The sequence below is a fragment of the Callithrix jacchus genome, chromosome 18 (assembly GCF_049354715.1).
Source record: "Callithrix jacchus isolate 240 chromosome 18, calJac240_pri, whole genome shotgun sequence".
In the NCBI taxonomy this organism is placed as follows: Eukaryota; Metazoa; Chordata; class Mammalia; order Primates; family Cebidae; genus Callithrix; species Callithrix jacchus.
Genome location: NC_133519.1, coordinates 34,303,534 through 34,316,054, shown reverse-complemented (window position 1 = coordinate 34,316,054; position 12,521 = coordinate 34,303,534). Strand labels below are relative to the sequence as shown.

The 12,521-nt window shown below is 36.6% G+C and overlaps 1 protein-coding gene across 18 annotated transcripts in view; it reads left to right on the top strand.

Annotated features, from left to right (window-relative positions):
• DCAF6 (DDB1 and CUL4 associated factor 6) overlaps positions 1-12,521 on the top strand; it is a 140,600-nt gene that overhangs the window by 45,053 nt on the left and 83,026 nt on the right. For all 18 annotated transcript variants that reach the window (XM_078356344.1, XM_078356341.1, XM_078356339.1 and 15 more), the window contains 2 exons: positions 8,592-8,705; positions 12,365-12,500. In XM_078356344.1, coding sequence (XP_078212470.1) covers positions 8,595-8,705; positions 12,365-12,500 — 247 coding nt within the window. In that variant the 5' untranslated portion in view covers positions 8,592-8,594. The remainder of the gene's footprint in view (positions 1-8,591; positions 8,706-12,364; positions 12,501-12,521) is intronic.

Below are 12,521 nucleotides of genomic sequence, written 5' to 3'. Positions count from 1 at the left end.
TGTGATTTTGTCATTATATCTAAGAAATCATTGTGAAATCCAATGTCATGAAGCTTTTCCCCCATGTTTCTTTCCTTCCTTTTCCCTCTCCCCTCCCCTCCCGTCCCCTCCCCTTCCCTTTTTTTTTCTTTATCTCTCTCTCTACTCTTTCTCTCGAGACAGAGTCTTGTCCTGTTGCCCAGGCTGGGGTGCAGTGGCATACTCTCAGCTCACTGCAACCTCTGCCTCCCAGGTTCAAGTGATTCTCCTGTCTCAACCTCATGAGTAGCTGGGATTACAGGCACATACCAGGACACCCGGGTAACTTATTTTGTATTTTAGTAGAGATGGGGTTTCACTGTGTTGCCCAGGCTGGTCTTGAACTCCTGAGCTCAGGCAGTCTGCCCGGCTCAGCCTCCCAAAGTGTTGGGATTACAGGCATGAGCCACTGCTCCGGGCCTCCCCTGTGTTTTCTTTTAGGCATTTTGTACTTTCAGATCTTATGTTTAGATCTTTAATCCATTTTGAATTAATTTTCACGTATGTAAGGTAAGGGCCCAACTTCATTCATTTGGATGTAGATAACCAGTTTTTCCAATAGCTTTTTTCTTACTTTATGCATTCATTTTTTCCCTCAACTTCTAATTTAGATTCAAGGGGTACATGCACAGGTTTGTTTCCTAGGTATATTGCATGATGCTGAGGTTTGGGGTACAAATGATCTCATTACCCATGTACTGAGCAAAGTACCCGGTAGTTAGTTTTTCACCCCTTCCTTCCCTTCCTGCCTCTCCACTCTACTAGTTCACAGTTTCTGTTGTTGCCATTTTTATGTCCACAAGTACCCAATGTGTAGTTCCTACTTATAAGTGAGGATATGTTATATTTGGTTTTCTGTTTCTGTGTTAATTTTGCTTAGGATAGTGCTTAGGATAATGGCCTCCAGCTACATCTTTGTTGCTGCAAAGGACATGATTTCATTGTTTTTTTTTGTGGCTGCATAGTGTTCCATATATATGTACCACATTTGCTTCATTCAGTCCACCATTGGTGGGCACATAGGTTGATTCCATGTCTTTGTTATTGTGAATAGTGCTGTGATGAACGTGCAAGTACGTGTGTCTTTTTTGCAGAAAAAATTTTTTTTTGTATTTTACTTTAGGTTCTGGGGTACATGTGCAGGTCATGCAGGGTTGTCGGCATAGGTGCGTACATAATCAGGTGGTTTGCTGCCTCTTTTCCCCCTTTGACTATATCCGGCATTTCTCCCCATTTTATCCCTCGCCACCTTCCCCACCCCCCGCTGTCCCTCCCCTACCCCTTTACCAACTGCCCCCAGTGTGTGGTGCTCCTCTCCCTGAGTCCACGTGTTCTCATTGTTCAACACGCACCTATGAGTGAGAACATGTGGTGTTTGGTTTTCTGTTCTTATATCAGTTTACTGAGAATGATGGTTTCCAGATTCATCCAAGTCCCTACAAAGGACATGAACTCATCATTTTTATGGCTGTGTAGTATTCCATGGTGTATATGTGCCACATTTTCTTTGTTCAGTCTATCATTGGTGGGCATTTGGGTTGGTTCCAGGTCTTTGCTATTGTACACAGGGCTGCAGTGAACATACGTGTGCATGTGTCTTTATAGTAGAATGATTTATAGTTCTTTGGGTATATACCCAGTAATAGGATTTCTGGGTCAAATGGAATTTCTATTTCTAGATCCTTGAGAAATTGCCACACTGTCTTCCATAATTGTTGAACTACTTTACACTCCCACCAACTGTGTAAGAGTGTTCCAATTTCTTCACATCCTCTCCAGCATCTGTTGTCTCCAGATTTTTTAATGATTGCCATTCTAACTGGCGTGAGATGGTATCTCAATGTGGTTTTGATTTGCATTTCTCTAATGACCAGTGATGAGCATTTTTACATATGTTTGTTGGCCTCATATATGTCTTCTTTTGAAAAGTGTCTGTTCATATCCTTCACCCACTTTTGAATGGGGTTTGTCTTTTTCTTGTATGTCTGTTTTAGTTATTTGTAGATTCAGGATATTAGCCCTTTGTCAGATGGGTAGATTTCAAAAATTTTTTCCCATTCTGTTGGTTGCCGGTTGGCTCTAATGATGGTTTCTTTTGCTGTACAGAAGCTCTGAATTTTAATTATATCCCACTTGTCTATCTTGGCTTTTGTTGCCATTGCTTTTTGTGTTTTAGTCATGAAGTCCTTGCCTGTGCGTATGCCCTGGATGTTTTTTGCCTGTGTTAGAACAATTTGTTTTCTTTTCGATGTATACTCAGGATTGGGATTACTGGGTTGAGTGGTTATTCTAAGGTCTTTGAGAAATCTCCAAATTGCTTTCCTTAGTGGCTAATCTAATTTGCATTTTCACTAAATGTATGTAAGCATTCCTTTTTCTCTGTAGCCTTACCAGCAACTTTTGTTTTTTTACTTTTTGATAATAGGCCATTCTGACTCTGATGAAATGTTATCACATTGTGGTTTTGATTGGCATTTTTCTGATGATTAGTTGATGTGGCACATTTTTTTTGTGTTTTTTGGCTGCTCGTATGTCTCTGCAGAAGTGTCTGTTCATGTCTTTTGCCCATTTTTAAGGGGGTTACTTGGTTTTCATTTATTTAATTTTGTAAGTTCTTTGTAGATTCTGGATATTAGACATTTGTTGGATGCATAGTTTGCAAATATTTTCTTTCATTCTTTAGGTTGTCTGTTTACTCTGTTTGAAGTTTTTTTTTGCTGTGCAGAGCTTTTTAGTTTAATTAGGTCCCACTTGTCTATTTTTATTTTTGTTGCAATGGTTTTTGAGGACTTAGTCGTAATTTCTTTCTCAAGGCCAATGTCCAGAATGGTGTTTCCTCTGTTTTCTTTTAGGATTGTTATAGTTTGAGGTCTTACATTTAAATCTGAAATCCATCTTGAGTTAATTTTTTTATATGGTGAAATGTAGGAGTCCAGTTTTGTTCTTCTACATATGGCTGGCCAGTGATCCCAGCACCATTTATTTAATAGGGAGTCCTTTCCCCATTGCTTATTTTCATTGTCAAATCAATGGCTGTAGGTGTGTGGCTTTATTTCTGGGTTCTCTATTCTGCTTCATTGGTCTGTGTGTCTGTTTTCGTACCAGTACTATGTTGTTTTGGTTACTGTAGCCTTAAAGTATGGTTTGAAGTCAAGTAATGTGATACCTCTGTCTTTGTTCTTTTTTTTTTTTCCCCAGAATTCTTTTGGCTATGTCTTTATTCTTTTAGCTTAAGATTGCTTTGGCTATTTGGGCTTTTTTTTTTGGTTCCATGTGAATTTTAGAATAGTTTTTTCTAATTCTGTGAAAAATGATGTTGATAGTTTGATAGGAATAGCATTGAATCTGTAGGTTGTGTTGGGCTGAATGGTCATTTTAATGATACTAATTCTTCCAATCCATGAGCATGGAATAAATGGAAAAACACTGTTGCTGTTTGTTTAGTGATTTTAATGACTAGACTAATTCTGTTAAATCTGTATTCTTTTTCAGGTGTAGGCACTGAAGTCTGTGTTTGGTTAGCTTAGTCATCACCTAAGGATTAGACAGATTTCTTTTTGTTATTATTATTATTTTTGAGATAGAATCTCACTCTGTTGCCCAGGCTGGAGTACAGTGGCGTGATCTCGGCTCACTGTAACCTATGCCTCCTGGGGTTCAAGTGATTCCCCTGCCTCAGCCTTCTGTGTAGCTGGGATTACAGCTGCACACCACCACACCCACCTAATTTTTGTATTTTTAGTAGAGATGGGATTCACTATGTTGTTCAGGCCGGTCTTGAACTCCTGATCTCGTGATCTGCCTGCCTCTGCCTCTCAAAGTACTGAGATTATAGGTGGTGAGCCACTGCACCCAGCCAACAGAGGTTTCTTTAAATGCCTTGAACCAGTAAGTTTGCCAGTTTTGTTAAAGGGCTGTGTGTGTTTGGGTTGCCTTCAAGTACCCTTGAAATTTACAACTCTGCCTTAGCTTTCACTTCTTGCTTGTTCAGAGCCTCAAGGTTAGCCTGAGATGTTAGAGTAAGGCCTCCTTGAATCCTTCTTGGGCATATGCACATCCTTATACATGTGCATAATTTCTAGATTCCCAAAACTATTTTGTTGCTTTTCAAATTGTGCTTCTGCTGTTAATGTCTAATTGTCATTTTTACTTTTAATTTTTTCTGGTTGGCTTCTTGTTTGCCTCACCTAGTATTACTGCCTCAAGCAATTGTGATGTTAAATCATTGCTGCTGATTATTTTAGATAATAAAATAATTATCAGAATTATTTGATTATGATTTTGGGTTGAATATGGTCAAATTCATGTAAGTCCTTAAAAGGCAGCTTTTCCAGGGAACTTAAGGAAGGATTAAATTGTGATAGTTACTTGAGGATAGGGCATTTGGGGGAGTTCCAGACTTGTTTTGTGAGTTTTGGTGGCTAGAAAGTTACTGTTTTTTACAACTACCATAGTTGCAAGGCTGTTGGTTTTCAAAGCTGCTGTTGACTTAGTGGCTCAAAGCTCACTGTTCTTCCTGAGATTTAGTTACTTGTTTTTGACAAATGTTCTTGGATTGTTTTAATCCCTTGGTCAATTTTCAGAGTTCTAAAACAGTTGATTTTGTAATTTTTGTAATGTTCTCAGTGCTTTTATGAAGCAGCATATTTTCAGAGGTTCTATTTAGCCGTTGCAGAAGTGCTTCTTCTGTAACATTCTTATGCCTTTCCCCTCCTTCTTGAATAAGGTTAAATTGTGAGGAAAGTTTCCTAAATGAAGATTTCTGAACATATCATTATAAAAGTTAAGGCATTAATTATAAGAAATTGATACATGTTTTAATAATTTTATAAAAGCAGTGTGAGTGCAGCTCATAGTTGTTCATTTGATTAACAAACTCAGTTATTCTAGTTTTTAAAAGTAAAAATCCTTGCAAATATATCTTCCAGTAATTTCATTTATAGACAGTAGTATACAAAGCAAAAGTGACCATTTTACTTGTCATCAAAGCTGAGTCAATAAATTACATAAATATTTCTTACTGACAAAATAGTTTCATAAGTAAATTGTTTGATACTGCTGACTTGATTAGATGGAAATGCTAATTATATTTTCACAAATATGAAATGAGTAAAAGTTTTTGTTTTCCTTGAAATGTGTACTTACTTAGGTTGAATATGCTTTTTATGTATTTTTTGCAGGATGTACATCTTGTTATTCTGTGTTCATTGCAAAATTGGTTTAATTGAAGCAAAGGACATTAATATATTGAAGTTTGGTACATTATATATATTAGTCTGTTTTCATGCTGCTAATAAAGACATACCTGAGACTGGGAAGTTTACAAAACAAAGAAGTTTGGCCAGGCGTGGTGGCTCACACCTGTAATCCCAGCACTTTGGGAGGCCGAGGCAGGTGGATCACGAGGTCAGGAAATACAGACCATCCTGGCTAACACAGTGAAAACCCTTCTCTACTAAAAATACAAAAAATTAGCTGAGCATGGTGGCACATGCCTGTAGTTCCAGCTGTTCTGGAGGCTGAGGAAGGAGAATCGCTTGAACCCGGGAGGCAGAGATTGTAGTGAGCTAAGATTGTGCGCCCCTGTACTCCAGCCTGGGTGACAGAGGGAGACAACGTCTCAAAAAAAAAAAAAAAAAAAAAAAAGAGGTTTATTGGACTTACAGTTCTACGCCTGGAAGGCCTCACAATCATGGCAAAAGGTGAAAGGCATGTCTCACAATACAGCAGAGAAGAGAAGAGAGCTTGTGCAGGGGGAAACTCCCATTTTAAAAACCATCAGATCGTCTGGGTGTGGTGGCTCATCCCTTTAATTTCAGTCCTTTGGGAAGCCAAGGAGGGAGGATCACGAGGTCAGGAGTTCAAGACTAGCCTGAGCAACATGGTGAAACCCTGTCTCTACTAAAAATACAAAAAAAAACTAGCTGGGCATTGTGGCTTGTGCCTGTAAACCCAGCAGCTACTCAAGTGGCTGAGACAGGAGAATCACTTGAACCTGCAAGGCGGAGGTTGTGGTGAGCCAAGATTGCACGATTGCACTCCAGCCTGGCAACAGAGCAAGACTCTGTCTCAAAAAAAAAAACAAACCAAAAAAAATCAGATCTTGTTGAGACTTACTCACCATCACGAGAACAGCATGGGAAAGACCTGCCCCTGTGATTCAGTTATCATCCACTGGGTCCCTCCCAAAACACGTGGCAATTCAAGATAAGATTTGGGTAGGGACACAGCCAAAGCATGTCATATATGTATTATATATATGTATATATAATATTGTGTGTGTGTGGATGTGTGTGCGTGTGTGTGTGTGTGTGTGTGGTTTAAAATAACACATTTATTATCTGACTGTTCTGGAAGTCAGAAGTCTGAAGTAAGGTGTACTGGCTAGAATCAAAGTTGTTGCAGGTCTGTATTCCTTCTGGTCTTGCCATTTCCAGCTTCAAGAGGCTACTTGCATTCCTTGGAGCAAGTCCCCTTCCTCCATCTTCAAACGCAGCAACATAGCATCTTCAGATCTCTTTCTTTTTCTCTTTGACTTCTTTCATCCTCTTGTCTCCATCTCTGACTCTCACTCTCCTACCTTGTTTTGCTCAGTAAGACTCTTGTAATTGTACTGGACCTTTGTGGATAATTTAGGATAATCTCCTTATGTCACAATCCTTAATTCATCACATCTACAAAATCCCTTTTGCAATCTAAGGTAAAGTATTAGTAGGTTCTAACAAGTAGGATGTGGATATCTTTGGGCTACCATTATTCTGGTTACCACGATAATAGTCAACCTTTTAAGACAAAGGTTTCCAAGTAAATTTTTGAAAAGTATAAAACACCTACCAAAACGTGCTGGCATTATATATGTGTGCAACTTGGTTAATTTTCACAAAATAAAATATACGTGTACTCAGCATCTAGAACAAGAAACAGCCCCCAATAGGTACTTTTCTTCCCCCTCAAAGGGTTTCCCGCTTTCTAGTCTCTTAAGAGCACAGGATAGTTTGGGCTTTTGAAAGATTTTTTGAAAATGACAATCATAATATGTGTTCTGCTTTGTGTCTGACTTTTTTTCTCACAGAAGGTTTGTGAGATTCATTTATGTTTCTGGGAATAGTAATGATTTGTTCATTATTAGTGATGATTTAGTACTTTAGGAATAGATAACAGTTTAATCCCAGTTTATTATTGGATATTTGGGTTGTTTCAAGTATTTGGCTAATATAAATAGTGCTGCTGTGAACATTCTAGTGCATGTTTTTACATGTCCCACGAAGGCATTTATTTTTAGTGGAATTGCTGGGTTACAGGAAAGGTACATGATCAGCTTTAGTAGATACTGATACATGGTTTTCCATTGTGATTGTGCCATTTTATACTCCCATCAGCAATGTGTGATTGTTCTATTACTCCACATCCTCATCAACACTTGATATTATCAGTCTTTCATTTTGGTCTTCTGGTTGGTGTAGCTGTCTTATCTTTGTGGTGGTAATTTATAAATCCTTGATGACTGAGTTGGAATACCTTTCATATATACAGTTTTCAAACATAGGAACACTGGGTACAGAAAACCATGTATGGCAGAGGCACCAGGAACTGGTTCCATAGAAGACAGTTTTTCCATGGACCTGGAGCAGGAATGGTTTTGGGTTTGAAACTGTTCTACCTCATATCACTAGGCATTAGCTTCTCATAAGGAGTGCATAACCTAGATTCCTTACAGAAACAGTTCACAATAGGTTCCACGCTCCTATGAGAATCTGATGCTGTTGCTGATCCTACAGGAGGAGCTGTGTGGAAATGCTCCCTCACCCACTGGTCGCTACCTGCTTTGCTGCCCAGTTCCTAACAGGCCACGGTCTGATACTGGTATCTTTGGGACATAGGAGAGAAGATGGAACTGTTAGGTGGTTGAGGTAGGATTTATAGAGACCCTCAACTTACAATTTTATCATTGCCAAATTAGAAGCAGTTAAAGGCATATCTAAAATACTGTACTTCTTTAAAAAAGGTTTTTATTGTAGTAAAATACATATAAAGTTTGACATTTAAAGTATTACTTTGAGAGTACTTTTCGTTGACATTAAGTATATTCATATGTGTAACCATTACCACAATTAAAATTTTTTTGAGAGGTGAGTTATCCACTTAAATCATTTCAGCAACCCATAGTTTTCTTAAACATTACCAGAGAAGAAAATTTGCTTGCATATTTATAGTACAATTATAAATTCACATGGAGAAAACATAAAAACCAGGCTTTGAATAGTTTGAACAAGCTACCTAGGGGAGAATCATTCTTCCCTAGCTGTTAGAAGTTTCTAATTTTGAATAACTTTTTATCTGAAGTTAAGTTAATGCTAATCTTCAAAGTAATGAATCATATTAATTCAACAGTTACTTCTTATGTATTTCTATCTGTATTGTACCATTCTGAATCATAGTGTGGGTAAGACATGAATAATTAAAATGCATGGTTTTTGTAATCTTAATCATCTTATGAAATAGTAGGACTGTTTTTCAGAGCCATCTGTTTAAATATTCATTATGATTATCCACACTTTTCTTTTCATCTTCAGATTATGACTGTACCCAATGACCCTTACACTTTTCTCTCTTGTGGTGAAGATGGAACTGTTAGGTGGTTTGATACACGCATCAAAACTAGCTGCACAAAAGAAGATTGTAAAGATGTAAGAATTATTTTTATACAAATGATGCAGAAAAAGTTAAGGTTATAATTAAAATTGGACAGTAAGTTATGTGGATGGTAAGATTATGGGTGAATTTTTAAATTTTTGTTTTGCTAAAATATTCAATAGGCATATATTTTATAATCACAAGTTGAAAAATGTAAAATGTTAATATCGAAGTTGGGGAACTTATATTTTAATTGTACATTTAAAATATATTTATGAAAATGTACATAATTGTTCAGTATATACGTTCTAATATTATAAAAACCTGAATAATTTATATCAGTGTATCTCATTTACTCATGGAAACAACTTTGACTTACCAAAAAGCAGTTATAAAGGCCTGTGGTAGTTTATTGTCTTTTGTATCCTGTCTTTTAAACCAGTAATTACATGTTACCGTTTTTTAAAAGAAATAATAAGATACCAGCCTGCCATGGTGGCTCCCACCTCTAATCCCAGCACCTTGGGATGCCGAGACAGGTGGATCACAAGGTTAAGAGATTGAGACCATTCTGGCCAACATGGTGAAACCCCGTCTCAACAAAAAAGAATAAAATTAGCTGGCCATGGTGGTGTGCGCCTGTAGTCCCAGCTACTCGAGAGGCTGAGGCTGTAGAATCTGAGGCTGGAGAATTGCTTGAACCTGGGAGGCGGAGGTTGCAGTGAGCTAAGATAGTGCCACTGCACTCCAGCCTGGCAACTGAGCAAGATTCCATCTCAATAATAATAATAATAAAATACCATGCTATCAACATGTTTGTTCAAATTTAGCTCATTAAAGATAATATCTCTAATAGCAGCTTTTTATGCTTTAATAGTATTAAATTAAATTAATTAATTTTTTTGAGACAAGGTCTCACTCTGTCATCTCAGGCTGGACTACAGTGGTGCAGTTCTAGCTCACTGAAGCCTCAATCTTCAGGGCTCGAGTAATCTTCCTGCTTTAACCTTCCAAGTAGCTGGGATTACGCGTGTGTGCCACTGTGCCCAGCTAATTTTTTTTTTTTTATTTGTAGTAGAGATGAGGTCTTGCCATGTTGCCCAGGGTGGTGGTCTCAAACTCCTGGGCTCAAGTGATCCTCCCGACTTGGCCTCCCAAAGTGCTGGGATTACAGGCATGAGCCACCGTGCTTGGCCTTTAATACGGTTTTAAACTGAGAAAAGCCCTGAGAAATCATTCAGTCTTTTGACCCCAGACAGGTAATTCCAAGTGTTTTTTCCTGACATACATTATTTAGAGTACAGTAGCTTTTCCTTGGATCATTTCAAAGTAGTGAATAGAATAAGAAAGTACTATTTAAAATATATTTTTACTGAAAGTCACACAAAAAAAAAACAATTACTGGTAATCAGGTTAAGTGCTTGCTAACTACACCAGTTACCATGGTTAACATGCTCTATGGTAAAAAGATTATTTTATAAATTTGAAACAGAGAAGTAAAAGAAAACAAAAAGTAGAAATTAAAAAACTTTTAGGCCAAGTGCAGTGGCTCACACCTGTAATCCCAGCACTTTGAGAGGCCAAGCTGGGCGGATCACAAGGTCAGGAGTTTGAGACTAGCCTAGTCAACGTAGTGAAACCCCATTAATACTAAAAATACAAAAAGTTAGCCAGGCGTGGTGGCAGGCGCCTATAATCCCAGCTACTTGGGAGGCTGAGGCAGGATAATTGTTTGATTCTGAGAGGTGGAGGTTGCAGTGAGCCGAGATCACACCACTGCACTCCAGACTGGGTGACAGTGCAAGACTCCATCTCAGACAAAACGAAACAAAACAAAACTTTTAAACATACAGTTTAATTAGTTTTTTTTTTTTTGGTGTGTATTTATATATATATACATATATATGCAAATAGGGAAGCATTGAACTAAGCTGAGAAGTAAGTTTAAATATCAGGTTATTAGGGGTATTTGATATACTTGTTCCTTAGAGTAAGTGGCGGGTACTATAAAGTGTTATTGCAAACTCTGTTGAACTATTTTAGTATTCAGTGTAGTAAGATTTGGTTGTGCTTTTCTAAACAAAAACCCGATGAAAATATGTAAACAAGTGTAATAAGAAGTGAAAGTACTCTTTCCTTAATACAACTTTTCCTTTATGTATAAAAGTGGATAGAGGCATAAAGAAAAACTGGTAACTAGAATAATTCTTAATTACTAAAAACTTAGAATTATGAAAGGCATTTGGTTAATAAATTCTATGTAATGAGAGTAACGTTCTAAGATTAGTAATTAAATAAAGTATAAGGTTGAATTGACTTTAAAACATTACCAGGAAGAATGAAGAGTGAGAGTCATTAGAGAAAACAGTATGGAATCAACGGAGTGCCTTAAGGACTTATATTTCTGGTACTAGCTCTTACATTTTCTAATTCTTCTACAGAGCCAAGTAATGACATTATAGTAAGACCTGTCTTTTGCAGGGTTTGTATTTTTATGTGTGTACTTTATTTTTGAGCTGGTTAAGGAGAAAGGTTTTTTAAGTAAAGTATAAAATATAAACATTAGTTAATTTTTTTGTTAAAATTTAATAGCAGTGATTACAATTAAACTATTATGAATAAGCCTGAGCAACATAGTGAGATCTTATTTGTACAAAACATTTTAAAAAAATTAGCCTGGTGTGGTGGTGTGTACCTGTAGTCCAGCCACTTGGGAGACTGAAACAGGAGGATCACTTGACCTCAAGAGTTTGAGGTTACAATGAGCTGTGATCACACCACTGTAAGCTTGGGCAACAGACAAAACATGTCTCAAAAAGAATAAAAAAATGAATACTATATAAATAATCAGTTATAGATAGTATGATAGATTTGTCATAGGTAGATTATAACCCCATCTTTACCATCAAGTGTACCAATAATAGCAGGCATTTCTAATGGTACTAATGACTTAGTGATATATTCATAATCATGAATTTTTTACATTTCTAAAGATGTTTTTTATGAGTAGAATATTTGACAGGCATTTCTGAGAAATCAAATTGTATTATAACATTATATGAAATGTAGCTAGTTTTGAAAAAAGAGTTAATTGTGGTTACATAAATATGAGTTTCTTGAATTATTACCAACTTTTTGTAGCTGGTGCTGATCCAGCATAATTACTCAGTGTTTTTGGTCTTATATTTGCAAGTATTTTTTTTTCTTTTTTAGAATGGATTTTTTGAATACTGATCATTTTAAAATTTGTATTTTAATTAAGTTTACTATTTCCATATATTTTTTCTTATTTTGATTGGTTTATAAGAAACGTATGCAGTATTGTAGCAGAAATAATCAGTTTTGGATTTGTGTGGCAGACTATAAAGAAAAAGAGTATCTTCCTTAGAAATATTGATTGAGTATATTTACTTTGATTTCACCATAGGCTGAATATAGTAGAAATAATTTCTAGTAGAAATAATTTCTAGTAGAAATAATTTCTAGTAGAAATAATTTCTAGTAGAAAATAGTAGAAATAATTTCTAGTAGAAATCTGAAAAAAAAAAGTTAAAAGAAAGCCATGTTGTTTTTCTGGTCATTGTCATTCTTGACTGAATTAGGAGTTCTGAGAATGGTAATTTTCTCCTAATTACTAATGAGAAAATGTTTTAATATAATTTCGTCTTTGCTGTATAACTCTGTGTAATTGGTATTATGTTATCTTTTGTAGGATATTTTAATTAACTGTCGACGTGCTGCCACATCTGTAGCTATTTGCCCACCAATACCGTATTACCTTGCTGTTGGTTGTTCTGATAGCTCAGTACGAATATATGATCGGCGAATGCTGGGCACAAGAGCTACAGGTAACAAGATATTATGAGAGA